General features: G+C 45.2%; 1 protein-coding gene across 5 annotated transcripts in view; it reads left to right on the top strand.

Moving 5' to 3' along the window:
- The window catches only part of XPOT (exportin for tRNA), a 1,180,573-nt gene that overhangs the window by 859,035 nt on the left and 305,331 nt on the right, over nucleotides 1-16,207 (top strand). For all 5 annotated transcript variants that reach the window (XM_069629779.1, XM_069629778.1, XM_069629776.1 and 2 more), the window contains one exon: nucleotides 12,330-12,615. In XM_069629779.1, coding sequence (XP_069485880.1) covers nucleotides 12,330-12,615 — 286 coding nt within the window. The remainder of the gene's footprint in view (nucleotides 1-12,329; nucleotides 12,616-16,207) is intronic.

Genomic DNA, 16,207 nt, shown 5'->3' with positions numbered 1-16,207 from the left:
AGGCTGAAAGGATTCATCCCTACGGTTGAAATGGAAGCCCCGCTTCTGGCTTCATATCGGGAGCAAGAGGAATATGAACCTCTCCCTCGTCTGTTCCATCTGTTCCGATGGCTCCATTGAGGGTGTCAGATTATCCCCTCCGCTGACTCTGCAACAGGGCGAGGTGAAAACTTTCTTAGGCAATTTACTCCCGTTTTCTCTGTTTCCAGGCTTGACACCTTGGTGTCGGCATGATATTGACACTGGAAATAATGTGCCTGGCAAACGTAGGAGTTTAAGGATGTCAGAATTAGATCACACATCAAGTCTGCGGTCAACAATATGTTGGATCTAGGGGTGATAAAGCCCTCTAACAGTCCATGGTCCAGCCCGGTGGTATTGGTGCCAAAGCAGGCACCACAGATTTGAGGTTCTGCGTGGACTATAAACCTCTTAATGCTGTCAGCAAGACAGATGCTTATCCCCTTCCACCAACTGATGCATTAGTGGACAAGCTGGGGGCACTTTTGAGCTTACTGCGGGGTATTGGCAAATATCCCTGACAGAAAAAACCATGGAGCAGACTGCATTCTCAACACCTGAGGGCACTTTGCCAGTTCGGGGTAACACCCTTTGGCTTAAAGTATGCACCGGCTACTTTTCAGAGGTTGGTTAACCATGTCCTGAATAGGTTAGACGAGTTTTGCATGGCATATCTTGATATTGCAGTCTTCAGTCCTACGTGCAAGGAACATGTTAACCTAGGGATTGTGTTGCAGGCTCTTCAGCAGGCCCATAAAGACCATAAAGGCTACACAAATACCAGATTGGTCAAGGTTCATTGACCTGCCTTGGGCGTGAGGTTGGTGAGGTCCAAATTCAGCCTCTATCCAGTAAACTACAAGCTGTACAAGACTGGGCAACTCCCTCAACCCAAACCCAAGTGAGAGTTTCCTAGGCCTTACAGGAATTTCATGGCAGACTATGGAACCATAACTGCCCCTTTGACTGCACTCAACACTCCAAAGAAACCTAAGAAGGTTACTTGGTCAGTGGAGTGTGAGAAGGCCTTTCAGGGCTCAAATGATTCCCTTTGCCAGGCACTTGTTCTCAGGGTACTTGACCATCAGAGACCTTTTTTCAGTACAAACAGATGATTCTGACACTGGAATAGGAGCAGTCCTCTCTCAGCTAGATTTATTTATTTAGTTTATTTGTGGTTCGCGTAGACGAGGCCCGCCGGCATAATAGCACAAAAACAGACACACAACACAAATACAAAAAGCAGGTTAGGGAACGGGTGACTTGAGTAGCATTGAGAAGGGATCACCTAAATAAGACGGTCTTGAGCTCATTTTTTATTTTTCCAAAGCTCGCCCATGCTCTTAGATCAGTGGGCAGATCCTTCCACTGTCTGGGTGGGGCGTGTGGATTGCTGAACCAGTAACGAAAGCTTAGTTCTGGGAATAAACAGGAGAGGGGAATTATTAGAACAAAGAGTTCTCCTTACAGGTATGATATGATAGGTTCTTTATAGCGCGCTTAATACCCAGAGGATTCTAAGCGCGGACTCTGGGATCAAACCTCTGTTGCTCAGTGTCGTCTTACTTCCAAGGCGAGCATGTTGCCCCTGTACTATCCTCCCATAGCAATTCAAGTCTATTGACCAGATATCTCAGACTTATCCCATAGAGGCATTTTGTTTCAATGCAGAGGGTCTGATGGGTCACACGTCCTTTCACGGGGAGCCAGTGAAGGGCCCTTCTGGCTTTTGTAATCTGGTCTGATCTTTTTAAACCTTCCACCACTCTCGCTGCATTATTCTGTACAACCTGGAGGTGGGCTAGCTCACCTTTACAGGTTCCCTGAATGAGGCTTGTGCAGTAGTCAATACTAGTGCTAATATATGCCCTGGCAATAGTGGTGCAATTTGACCAATTGAGGAAGGGTCTGATTTGTGCCAATAGCTTTAGGTGGTAGGCCGAACTAGCAACAAGACTATTGATATGTGCAGTTATAGATAGTTCCTGGTCCAGGACTACTCCCATTGTTTTGACTTTAGGAAGGGTTGCTATGATGCGGCCTGCAATATTAAATGTCTTATATTCAGTCCTAAATTTCCTAAACTGGGCAGCTGTGCCTGCAATCATCAGTTCTGTTTTACGTGCATTAAGTACAAGGCCATTGTCCACCATCCAGGATTCCATCTTGTCGTAGATGTTGTTGTTCATAAGTTTGTCTTTAGTATGGTCACCAGAGAGGGTGAGGAGACAATGGGTGTCATCTGGTAGTTTGCGTATAGGATACCACCTTCTTCCAACATTTCAAAAAGGGGGATGGTATAAATGTTGAAGAGCATGGGAGATGTACATGCTCCCTGTGGTACTCTGCATGGGACCAGATAGTTGTTGGCCATGACATTGTTATGAAAAACCTTTGCTACTTGCCTTGCTAAAAAGGAGGTGACCCAGGCGGCTGCGTTGGGGGTGGGGGAAAGGCTGTGTCACAGAGCCTTTGCACCAGCTTTTTATGGTCTACTACTTCAAAACCTGAGGACAGGTCGAGAAGCATCAGCAACACCGTATTGCCCTTGTCAAAGTGGTGTAATATGTTGGATTTAAGATCAAGCAGAGTGGTTTCAGTGCTATGAGCCTTCCTAAAGCTGATTTTTTTTGTGGCCCAGGTTGTGACATTCCAGGAATTCTTGGATCTGCAAGTGTGCCACTTTGTCCACAATCTTCCGCAAAAATGGCATATTGGTGATGGGGCGATAGTTCTCTGGCAGTGCTGGATCTAGGGATGGTTTCTTCAGTAATGGAGGAATCCAGGCCTGCTTAATGAAACTTGGGACATTGTTTTCTCGAAAAGAGCAGTTGATGAACTTGGTGATAAGGGCAGTAAATTGTGCACGCAAGCTCTAACAACCACTGCCAGATAGATGTCCCCTTTACATGTAGTGGATTTAAGGCAGGACAGTGCTCCTGATGCATCTAGTTTGGTTACTTCATTAAATGCGAAAGGTGGGAATGTGGGTGGGGCAGCTGATTCTTTTTGACCGTATCCCCAGTGGAAACAGGAGCTGTGCATTTGGTACAGACCCATTCTTGGATCAAGTCAACCTTGCTAATCCTGGTTTTCTGAATATGGGTACACCATTCAGCGTTTTTGGTAATTTTGACAGGGGCAGGACAGGGTAATTGAAGCTCTTTCAAGATTTGAAACAGTTCTCTAGTGTTAGAAGATGCCTCCTCGATTCAAGTGTCATATGACTGTTTTTTTTGTTGTTTTTTTTACCTCACACACAGCTGTTTTGTAAAGTTTGGCGGCACATGAGTATTTGTGTTCGTTGTCTAAAGTCTGGCATCTCGTCCAATGCTGATAAGCCTTTTTCTTATGTGACCTGAGTTTTGGGATTTCCGCTGAAAACCAATCTTTAGAGGGGTATGGTCTTAGCTAGGTGTGTTTTTTCAGGGGCCAGTTGTTTGACTGGTGTGGTAAGCATAGTCTGGTTTGCTTTGGCCAGGTCATTCGCACAGTTCAAATCGTGGAGGTTGTGGAGTGTGAAGGTGATGTTCCAATGCTGCCACAGAGAGTTTGCGTAGATTCCTATATTTATTCCAGTCCCTGGCGCCTGGGTTTTTAACAGGATTAGAGGTTAGGGTCACAGAAAAGTGTATAAAAAAGTGGTTGGACCAGGGACAGAGGGCGTCACTTTGATGTTTTCGAGGTCAACCCTATGGGTGGCCAGCCAATCCAACATTCTACCGTTTAACATTGGTGGCGACCTTCCATGCTGGAGAAAATCTAGCGCCGTCAGTGTGGAGTTGACAGATTAGCCATGTTATCTGTGGGGTCATGAAGTCGGGAAGGATAGCTTCACTGAAATTAATGAGAAAGTCCAGTATTTTTTCAGGAGGGCGATAAATGAGAATAATGTTAATGATGGTGTTGGGGGGGTGGGGTCTGTGGAGAGCTTGACACACAGTCACATTCTGCCATGACAACACACAGAACCTGGACTTGGAGCGAAACTCGGTAGTGCAGTGCAACCCCCCGCCCCCCTTCTACACCATCCCCCCACGCACTGTAGTCAGTCAGCATGAGCAATCCAGTACCATGGAGGGATGGCTATGGTCAGTGCTGGGCCGGCAGCTGCATGAAGCCAATTTTCTGTAAGGGTACAACGATCAATGGCAAGATCCTTAATATAGTGTGCCACTTCTATTGCGTGCGCGTGTTGAGCATAATGCATGAGAGGGATGACAAAGGCAGAGAGCACCCAATATATTTCAGAAGTCATCCGCTTAAGGCCAGAGAGGTAAGGTGGGCACAGTGGAGAAAGGAGTGTTTTTCCATTGTGTGGGCCCTTAGGAAGCAAAGACCATACCTCTTTGGGGCCCACTTCACTGTACATACTGAACATAACCCCTTAAAATGGCTGATGAACATTAAGGGAGAGAATCTGAAGTTGCTCAGGTGGTCCATAAATCTTCAAGGCTTTGACTTCACCATTGAGCATAGTCCAGGTACTCAACATGGCAATGCTGATGGGCCATCCAGGATGCATAACTGGCTGGAAAAGGAAACCCATCCAGGGGTGGATTAGATCCCCTGTCCCTAGTATTTGGAGGCGAGTGTTAAGAAGATTTTCTTTTTGCGCCTTTCCCTTCATAGACTCCTTTGTGATCCCCATTCTTTTTGCTTGTTTTGAACCCTGTTGCGTCTTTCTGGATTTCAGTAAAGCCTTCTGCTTTACTTTCTTTGCCTGTCTTTTCTTGTGGGTAAGCGGACTAGACTCTAAGACTATCAGCACTGAGGGACTTAATGAATTGTTGTATCTTTTACAATTGAACACATCACCTTATAGTGAAGTGCAGTTAGGATACTTTGTATCCTTATAACCTCTTTTGTAATGGCTTTTTGGTTACTTTGAAGATGCACCTAAGACAAGCTGGTGACAGCTGTGATTATTTTTAACTGTTTTTGTGATATTTTATTTGTGTACTGTTGCATTTACTGTGAATGGCTACTAAAGGTGGTTAGCACTTTAAGATGGCTGTGCCACAAGATTTTATGCGTGTTCTTAGGCCCTATTGTTCTTTGCCCTTCTTACTGCCTTCTCAGTTCAGGACATGCCTTATAAGGAAATCCCCTTCCCGGTAAAGCTGTTGCTTTTTCGGGCAAGGGTCTTTGTGTGTGAGCCAGAGGAGGGAGCTGGGACTGTCTGGTCCACATCCTTTGGTGCCTGAAAGTGTGTTGCTGGACATATGTAATGGCCAGTGTTTATCCAGGATTGGACAACCCCTGGCTTTTTGAACGGTGCAGATCCCTACCTATTGGTGGGCTTGGGTTTGCTCCCAGCCTGAATCTAGGATAAAACGAGGACTCCTGCAGCTGTTTGGCAGATCGTTGGAACAAAGACTTCTTCAAAGACCAGCATCCCGCTGACGACCCCTAACAGTTGACGAGCATTGATTCCAGTAATTGGCCTGTTGAAGCTCTGCTCCTCTGCCTGATCTCAGGAGACCCTTGTTAGTGCTTCACCCCTTGGATCAGTGGGAACAACCAGTCTTGAACCCCTGCTCGAGGATCTGAGTGTCCCTTGACCCACCTGATGCACTGACCAGCTCTCTCCTGGACTACATTGCTGCTGCTGTCTTGTTCCAAGTAGCGTTTGGAACTTTGCAGATGTTCAGCTTGTGCCACAAGTCGCATGTCCTCGCAATCTCAGCCATCTCACTTCAAAGCAAGCTGTGCTTTGGCTGCTTCTGTGTTTGCCAACGTCAGATTACCAGCACCGCCTAAATGTAGTGACCTTTGTTGGAACCCTCTTTCTTCAATCCTGGGAAGTGTCCTGAGGAGGTCAATCATGCAGAAGGCTTCATCTTTCATTGTTTTGGGTCTTCAGCTGGAAGCTTACTGGAACAGATTCCTATGCACTGTGACGAACCAAAATGGAATCCTGACACCGAAAGTGACATCCACAACGCGACTCATAGGCCTTCCTCCCCCGAACTAAGGGCAGAAGATTTTGTCCCCAGTGGATTCCAAGAGACCTGCAGTGGTACCTGGAAGAACCAGAGTCAGTGAAGTAAGTGAACATACCCGTTTCTGTCCCCCAGCCCCTCCCCACCATAGGGTAACATTGGACATAAATTCCTTGACCCTAACTCCCTCTGACCTAGCCTCTAGTCGTCGAACTTGGGTTAAGGATCCTTTCCTAGGTCTTACCTGGTGAATCAGATAATGGGGTACGTAACTGATTTTGGGTACTTCTTTAATGATAATGATGTTTATTTATATAGCGCCTTAATCCAAATTTAAAATGTAAGAACTTTACAAAGCACTACCACAGCCCATTCCATCATTTCTGAATAATTTACCTGACATTGCTTCTATTTATTGGAACTTGTGAATTGTTTGGCACAAGATCCCAAACTATCTTAGGGTTGGGCGTCATGAGATAGCGGAAAGCTGTGCTGGTGCTTATTCAGACTTATTTTCATACCACCTTTTCAATACTGGTAATTAATTCCTATTCAATGCCATTCTCCTAATGTTGAATGTGTATATATGTTTTGGGTCTAATACTTAACTCTGTGCTTAGTGTGTAACCAAAGGCCTAATAATTATATTTTGATATACTTGCTATCTAACATGAATTATTAGTGTTGCTATGTGTGTACTCATTGTAGCCTTACACTACGCTCACACTTTTCTTGAGACTGAGACATGACTGCTCCCCTACCTTACCTTTATTGGGTTTTGACTAACTGCTCAGTGTCAGTGTTTACCATAAATAGGGTGGCCTCCCAAAATCCTCCCACCAGAGCAGTGCTAATTGCTAAACCTCCCAGTCTTGGTGGAAAGCTACAGAGACCCAGGGGAAAAGTCATGGTTTTGGTAAATGAGTCATTTCTTGGAGTTATTTAGTGTTGACGAAAGTGCCCAAATGGTAACAAAGGGCCAACTCTGATGGCAGACCCCTGGTTATAATGTAAATCGGTTGCGTCCCAGTTCACTTCTATGTGTATAGATAACATGGCAAAGGATCCCAGGTGACACCAGAGGGACAGGGGAGACCAGAGGATCTGCCTGTGGCAGAACTTAGGAAACCCACCGTGGGTGAAGAGGATTACACTTCTTAGGTTTGGCCTGTACCCATAGGTTTAGTAGCAATGGATGACCAGCAAGGCTTAGTCTGAGGGAGGAGGGCTGTATTAAGTACGCAGAACTCAGATCACACCTTGGTTCAAGTAAACACTCACTGTAATTAACGGTATATAACAAATAAGTATTTATATGCACTAAGGTACACTGTTATATTTCTAATTTCAGGTAAGTAAAACAACATATATTCACAGTAAAAACACTTACAATATAATTAGCACAGGTAAACCATAGACATTCATAGATAAGTAGGTTCAGAATAGCTCTTTAGGATAACAAATCACATAATAAATCCACCTGAAACATATATGCAACTGCTTCAAACTCGTATAACTTTTTTTAAAAACATTTAATTTAAGACCTTCTGTTTATAACAAACCTTTGTCAATACATCACAATTAAAATCGAACAATACATCACACATTATATGCATCATACATAAAATCCTAACTTTGTATGCAACCTGTATTGAGTGCAACCCTATTTGGTACGAGTATCTCAAAGTTCAGAAGGGTCACTGGGCCACCAGAGACCATGGGTTAGGCAGAAAGGGTGGGAAAGGTAAAATACAGTGTCAAGAGTGGTTGGATCTTTCGGGATTCCCTACTGTTGCAGGTAAGTAACAACGTTTGGTTTTACAAGCTCAGGGAGGTTGGGATGACTGCCCTGAAGAATTGCCCCAAGGATCAATGTCCCTGGGCAGATGGATTTCCCGCTAGAGCACAAAGGGTTTGTCCCCCCAATGTAACTCTATGGAGACCTGGAGGGGTGCAAGATGCCAGCTACCTGCAGCCCTCATTGTCTCAGGATCAAGCAAGCAGGCTCTAGGTAAGTTTACCAGGAGATGGACAGTACCTTCAAGTGAAGAAGCAGTTGCTGCATGACAGTTCAAGCGGAGAAGCGACAGCATACCTGGTCACAGGTTTCTCAGTCTTTGCGGCAGTAGTAGGGGACTTAGGTCAATCTTGCGACAACTCTCGTGCAGGCGGACGCCCAGCAAAGGATCTTCACAGTTCTGGCTTGTTGGTGCCCTTTTTCAGGCTCAGAGGAGCGCTGGTTGTCGCATTGGTCCCCTCTTCTTGGTTTCTCGATTCTCGCCTCTGCGGATGGGATTTTCGGGAGCCAGTTGGAGTAAATGCAGGTCTAGGTGGATGCCCTCGAATTTTCAGGTGAAACCGCGCTTCTGGAGACGATGTACAAAGGAGCACCACAGGACCCCCAGGTATTGGGAGTTTGCAGGCCATGGAGGTCACACATCTTCTAGGGATGGCACAATTGTAGTTTGTCATGGAACTGGTTAGGGCCAACAGGCCATGGGAGAAAGTCATCCTCTTCGGATCTTCCCTGTCGCTTGGAAATATAGGTCGAGCAGCAGTGGTTACTCAGCAGACTCTGGCTGTCGGTGGAAGTTGCTGGCAGTGTCCTTCATCCTCTTCGGATTCTTCTGTGGTCGACTGAGTTTCAGCTCCAGTACCTCAGAATGTATCCAGGAACACCTGCTGAGTCCACCAATCATGAGCCATGCACCATTCAAACTTGGAAGGTGGTTGTCCAATGGGGACAGCCGTGCTCCCAGTCTGAGCTGGTTTCAGTCAGGCACACTGCAGGACAAAGGATAGCAGAGTTTCGGTCACCTCCCCCACTTCCTGTCCTGCAAGTCATTCAGAGAAGCTTTGCATGCTTTCCTTGGGAAGCCCGCCATAGACAAAGGACCAGAGAATCCTCCCCCACCCAGATAGGTACGAGGAGGACCCTTGAAAGCACAAGTCATGTTCAGGTCTTGGGAAAGTAAAAAAAACATTTTGGGTAAATGGTGTCCCTTGTGGCCCCTACCACAGCTTCGAAGACAGCCTGTGACAAAAGTCCACAAAAAGGCATTACAAAAGGTAAACTGCCCCAGCAAGAACAGAGGGCTTGTCACAGTAAACGAAAAGTTACTGGAGAGTCGAGAAAAGTGATGCATTTTCTTCTCACAGCACTCCACTTAAGGTGGGGTTTGCTGATCTTGAAAATGTTTGCACATAAGAGATAAGTATCCCCCTGCCCTGGTAACTATAAGAGTTAGAAAGGGAAATAACGAATCAATGGAGGGGCACACTTTTGGAGTCTTCAGCAACACCGCACAGAAAGTGCTGTATGCTTCTTTAGAAAATGTTAGATTCCAAAAGGTTGGAGGAGTGCATGACTCCAAACAGAAATTCCAAGACGTGGTCAAAACGGTTCCATATACCAGAATAAAAAGGGGAGTGGGTGGGGAAAAAAGTTCCCACTCACTGTGGGGAATTAGCAGAAAATACAGGTGTCCAGCAAAACCGTGCTAGGGGACTCGCAGAAAGTGGAGATTTCACACAAATAATTGTACCGTGCCTATCCGATAGCACAGCGAGTAGAACGCTTGCTTTGACATCTGTGCAGAGTCTCCTGATGCAGATTTGAATCCCGGCGGGGCCAAACTCAGCCTTTCATCCTTCCGAGGTCGATAAATGAGCACCACACACCGTGGGTAATAACAAGCAGTGGAGATGCCTGAGGGTTCGTATCGCTATATAAATGCTAAATTATTATTACCCTAACACAATTGAAAAATATGGTTGAGACCAGTCTGCTGAAAACCTCTAGCACAGACCTCTTGACGTTAGATATGGAGGATCATCCACCAACCCAGCATTAAGTACTCAGTGATGGTTCCTGGAAAGTCAGTTCAGGTGGCCTGAAACAGCCCGAGAAGTATGACCCTTTATTTCATTTGGTTTACAACATCCGAACAACCACTGACTTAAACCCCAGACAATGATGACCCAGACGGCAGCAAGGAACAGAAAACTGCCTTATCAGGATTAGGGCTCACTACCCAGGAGTTAATTCAGACACACGGAAGGCTCACGGAGGTCATACGAACTGAACAAAGCAGATTCCAGCAGCACGTAGGGTGAGATGTGGCAGCCAGGCAAGAGAATACGCTTCTCAAAAAAAACATGTTGATGGAGACTCGTGACACCCCATGGAGGTACTGTGGCCAACACGTTTTTGGATGGCAGCATATTCTACCACAAGGGCCATGACTAAGGAGATAAATCAGTGAAGCAGTGATAAAAAGGCCTAGAGATGGTTCCAGCACATCTGATGTGGAGGACAAGAGGGGGGGGGGGGCATGGAAAGGCCAGGAAGGTTGCCCAGCAGCCTTAAATTCAAACCAGAGATTGACCCAGTACATGGTGTCCAGCCAGTACGGCCAGTTCTGGTCCTTAAAAAGCAGTAATGGCTCAAACCACAGGAATCCATCAGCAGGTCACTAGATATGCAGTGCCCATTATGACTCTCACAAAAATCCAGCTGAACTAAGGCAAGGTTAGCGTTGCCGCTATATATTCACCCTCACGGGCTGTCCCAAGCCAATGGCCCAATCACACACCAGAAACCTAATGAAGAGCTTTGACAGCAAGCCAATCAGGTTGTCCCCAAAACTGCCAAAGGCTCAGGTAAACTCCCACAGAATGTCTATAGACAGACATAGGACCAGGATATGCTGTTAACACATTTAAACAACTGTAAAGGCTACAGGGTTGGCCTCACAAAGAACCCTTGTTTGCACAACAGCTATTTTAGGCCTGCCTCATGATTGCCCTTGACAAAGAAAGGCCCCTAAAACAAAATGGCCAATAGCAGGACTTAGAAAAGCACTACTATAAAGTTTCATTGAGCTATAAATGCAGTACATCGACTTATATCCCTGGTGAAGCCAAATACTAAATTGAAGCTTCCATCAGCCTACTCCCCAATACCAATGTAGGGGTGATAAAATCACTGTAGGGCCAACATGAGGGACTCAAGTCACCCACGTCCTAGGAGCTATATGAGCTCCATAGGACCATGTACGAAAAAAGGGATGTAGTGGCAAGGCAACTTCAGAATTCCTTCTCACCACCAAAATGAATCAAAACAACTAGAAAACCAAAGGGGAAGAACAAAGTGTAGAGGTCCCATAAAGTCAGACTGCAGAACTACAAAAAATGGATTCCTGCCCTCCGTGTCAAAGGAAGTTTTCTTTCAGATTGACTGGGCATCCCAGAGCCATAATGTGATAGGAATAGGAGAAGGAGAAAAAGAGGTAGCGCTTAGAGGGACACAGGGATGGTAGGAACAGATATGAGAAATTGGGGTGGCCAGCAGGTCTTTTGCATTCAGGCATTGGGGTTTTGGGGGATTGTAATAGGGCCAGGTGGTAAGCTTAGAGGACAAGTTGAGTGGGATAAGGAAGGGTGTTGGTCTCCTGTGTGAATGGTATTGTGAGGGAGAGTAGTAACAGTTACGGTAGTGAGGGAAAGACTGTTGAAAGGACTGACGGGACAAAGCAAACACATAGTTGTATTTGACTCCATTCAAAATAGGGATTTACTGGCGTCTCTGCCGCACGCAAGATCCCGGTAACATTGGGATGTCAGGTGAGTGAGACGGTACGGTAGTTCCCCCAGTATCCCACCGAAATGACCAGCGGGATACTGGGGAACTTAGAATGAGGCCCATAATCTTCATTTCTTTCAACTGTGAGATGGTAACCCTTTTTTTGAGATTGTACAGCATAGTTGGTGTTTAACACCCCCTACATTCTAGGTTTCTCACAGGTCTTTTCACGTCTAATCAAATTATTTATTAGCCTTCGTAATGAGGAGTTTTAAGGATTTGGGCCTCGCAGGAGCAATAACAAAAAGAGCGCACACACAATCCTTCACAAGGCTGAAAAAGAATCTGGGCAATTGAGTTGAGGTGTTTGGGCTGACATGAGTCTAAAACTTTCTTCAACATCTTGTTTGGTCATTTTTTTGTTCAAGTCTGACATTGATATTGATTTCATTGTGGGTCATGTGGCTCTCGAAGGGGGCAAGTTTGGTGTAGGACTAGGTTGAGTAATTCCCAGCCCTACCTTTTCGGATTGCTTTTGTGCGCCTAGTGCTTTGTTTCAATGTTACTCATATCAATTACTTGCTATAAGGAAACACTTAATAAATTCAACACGGCACCACCAAGCAGCCCCTTTTCTCAAAGCTTCTATTGACTCATGAGTTTATAATCTTTTTATGGTGGATTTGAATCAGGGTTGTGGCATTAAATGTGACTGAATGTGAAGGTCTGTGTACAGTTAAATATTTTCTCTTTTCCTTTGTATTTCTTTTCCAATGCAGTCGAACGAGCAAGGCCTTCAGCAACAAGCAGACAGTGAAACAGTGTGGATGCTCTGAGGTGTACCTAGACTGCTTACGGACATTCTTGCCGGTTCTCAGTTGCCCTTTGCAGAAGGACGTCCTGCGAAGTGGTGTCAGAACCTTCCTTCATCGCATGATTATCTGCCTTGAGGAGGAAGTGCTTCCGTTCATCCCTAGCGCTTCAGAACACATGCTTAAAGATTGTGAAGCTAAGGACCTTCAAGAATTCATTCCGTTGATGAACCAGATAACGGCAAAATTTAAGGTATGCATTTACTTTAATTTTATTATCATTTTTGGTTTAAAGAAGTCATTGAAAAAAAAGGGATGCCTGTGAATGAATATAAAAAGCTAAGTATAAAGAAGCATATTGAAGAATAAATAGCAACACCAACATTAGTGATTCAAAACACTTCACAATAGGTTCTTCAAAATTACTTAATGTTGACTATTTTATATAATTTTCTAGATTCCTAGGGCTAATTATCTGAAGTAAAATGCTCAAAATAATCCCTAATAATTACTGTAATCTTTATTGGAGGAGGGTGGAGTGGTATCAATCCATGTTATTGCTAAAGGTGAACTTGACAAGCTGATAGTAACAAAATGGTGCATAATCATCACCTTCGTCTGAATAGATCAAATATCTGTGCCACATATCTCACTAATTTTGAAGAATTTTGCTTTCCAGTAAATTTGAATAGTAGCTTGCAGCATCTTCTTAATATGTATTGCATTTGGATGCGTCAAAAATTCAGTGGAACATTCTTAGCTCTGTTCGATATGTTTTATGTATTGTATTTTATTCCTGTAATTTCATATTTGCTTCAATCAAATATCTTTGAGTGCATAATTCGGTTTATACAGATTGCCCACAATGGTGATTTTGGGAAGTTCTACTGTCCATGTATGTCAAATTACCTCAGAATTGTTTGGCATAAGATCAATGAAAGCGGATTACATTGAAGATACCTTTTTTTTTTTTTTAAATAACAATCTCTGCTGCTGCAATACTAAATAACCTTAGTCCTTTCTGTGTATATTTTTGTTCACAGTTTTACTTGAAGGTATTTAAAGAAGTGTTGCATGTCATTCCAAATTTCATTTGGAGTTTGGAAAATACATTAAGACTTAGTTCAGAGATGAATCATTAACAATCTAAATTTCTAGTTTTCTCTAGCTTTATGCTGTATTGTCAGTTGATGTCTCGGTTATGCTAGGGTTTTTTCCACATTGGTGTGTTTCTGCTGACTAAGGATATTTTAGCCTCAACATATATAGTGCCAAATCTGTTTAATTTTAGCTTTATATCTTTGCTAATTCCCAAGCAGTGTCCACACCAGTTTTGCTGTTGCTAGCCAAGTTTTCTCTTTGGATCAAAACTGGTTGCCTGCTGGGTCGGTTCCGGCTCTGGGCTGCACTCTGCCTCTGCGCAGTACACAGCTGCCTTTGGGTGTGTGGCTTCTGTGATGGGCCTGTTAGCCTCTGCGCCATCTCACCGCTCATACCTCGCATTGTTATCCCCGCTTTCCATGGGAAAGATCCTATCGAAGATGACATAGTTCGTTGAGGAAGGAGATCCCATCGCATTACTCTGTTGGGATACAGTCTTCATACACCAGTACCTGGCAGATCTCATGTATCATTCCAGAAGACCATAGCAAAAGTGATAGAGACACTGGGTTTGTATGCCCCCCACAAGGCCCAAGATCCAGTACGAACTTAGACATCTTAGACATGGTTTCTCCATGGAGACCCTGTTAAAAAAATTCAACTAGGCAGTGGTGGCCCAAGGATTGACCTCTTGGGAGATAATTCAATACCTGCACTGCACCAGGATCTTCCACTCATGGATGATGACCGCTGGTTTCACATCCGATATTCAGTCAAAGCTTTTGGATTTGCCCTCCTATAGCTGAAGAATCCCTACAGAAATTGCAAGGCCACTGTCAAGTCCTTGGATCTCACTGTGCAGCTCATCTACCTGCGTGCTGAGCATTAATTGTTTTGGGCCCTCACCACCTTTTCCCACCGTGGTGGGACCAGGTGCCCTCGGACAAGCAGGAGCAGTGCCATTCTCCATGCGCTTTGAGATCATACCAATCATACATAATGCGCTATATAAATGCCAAATAACATAACATAACCATCAACATAGAGGCAAAGGGCCCCAGAGATGACGCTTTGCCTCCTATGTTGTCCCTGCATCAATCCCCAGTGCCATACCAGTTCCCCAGTTGAAGACAAGGAAAAACCCACTTACCGTCGGACTTGGTCAACACAATGGCGGTAGATGATTAGGGAACCAGCGTATTGGTACTTGTTCTGGGCTCCAGATGGAAACTGAGCTCCAGAAACAGGAACCCAACATTGGAACCAAGAGGGAAAAGGCAGCACCAGAAAAACCCTCAATGTCAATTGCATTCCAAGAAAGATGACCGAAACGGGTACAGAAGAGGCTGGAGGACAAGGGAAGCGATACAGGAATTATGAAGGCAACAAAAATATTAACCGCTCTGGAAAAAACTGGTGGAGGAAAAATGAGAACAATCAGGAAGAAGGGAATCGGACAAACAAGGTGGCAGCAGGGGATCCAGAAAAACAGACGGTAGGGAAATACAGCAGAAGATTGTGTAGGCAGAGAATAAACACTGCGTCAGTAATCCCAAAGGTGAGATGCGTCCTGTCACCGTCTCCTCTTCCGAAAAAATGCAGCAGCGCGTCTCACAGAAGGGTGCCATCTTAGATGGAGGACTAGACCACCGAGGCAGATTCCCCCCAAACGTGAAGGAACAGTATGCTGAGGGAAACGCCAGCGTCACCATTGCGACCAGGATTGCGTTCTGACAATGCCACTATACATTGAACTTCGTCCATTGGATTCCGATGGGAAGGGTGCTGTCCCTATTTGACGGAGAGTGGCATTGCACCATTCACAGGTCTTGACTATGGATTACTGCCTCCCTTTTCTACGCCACCTGCCTGACAACCATCCTTAAGGCCCTTGGCTGCCTGCAGAGGTTCCCCTATAGAAGGAAGCCATAAAGTTGATGCCCCGTGTAGAGCGAGTGGAGGGCTGGTATTCTCTTTACCTTCTGGTCCCAAAAAAAGGCAGAGGGCCTACTGTCTCTCATGGATCTGGTGCTCTTGACCGTGTACATGCATGAGCACAAGTTGAAGAATTTCTCATTGGCAAGATCCTTCAGGCCAGTGAGCTTCAGGTCAGGACTGCTTAGTCTCCTTGGACCTCCATGTTGCCTACTTTCATGTGCTGGTTAGTTTCAAACACGGAATGTTCTTGAGGATCATGGTTGGAAACACCCACTACCTCTGGTTCTCCTGTTCGGTCTTTCCTATGCACTCAAATTGCTGGCGGTGGTGGCATCTAGTCCCAAGAGGGAGTTGATTTATGCCTTACCATACATTAACTTTAGGCTCATTAGTGGCCGCATCCGAGACCTGCTGTCAGCACACTTGTACCGCACATGCAGCCTGCTACACAGTTTGGGCGTCTTCCTGAATATAAAGAGATCCAACGTTTCTCTGTGCCAGTTCCTCAAGTTCGTTGGAGCAGTCCTGGACACCTGTCTTGTCAGGGCTTTCCCTCCTGATGATTGGGTAGTAAATGTCCTTCAGATGGTCCTGGTATTTTTTTGCCAGTGGCTGGTACAAGACTCTGCCTTTCTGTGTCTTCTGGGCCTCATGCATCATGGTGGTGCTGGAGACTCCGTTGCACATGACATCACTCAAGTGACTACTTCCAGAGATACATGTCGAATATGTTGCATGTCTCGGACACTGTTTGAAAATGGAGCCATTGATTCGGCACTCCTATCCCCTACTGACGGTGGTCACAG

This window comes from Ambystoma mexicanum, chromosome 12 (genome assembly GCF_040938575.1).
Source record: "Ambystoma mexicanum isolate Mex_15411 chromosome 12, UKY_AmexF1_1, whole genome shotgun sequence".
Classification (NCBI taxonomy): domain Eukaryota; kingdom Metazoa; phylum Chordata; class Amphibia; order Caudata; family Ambystomatidae; genus Ambystoma; species Ambystoma mexicanum.
This window is presented reverse-complemented; position numbering and strand designations above follow the sequence as displayed.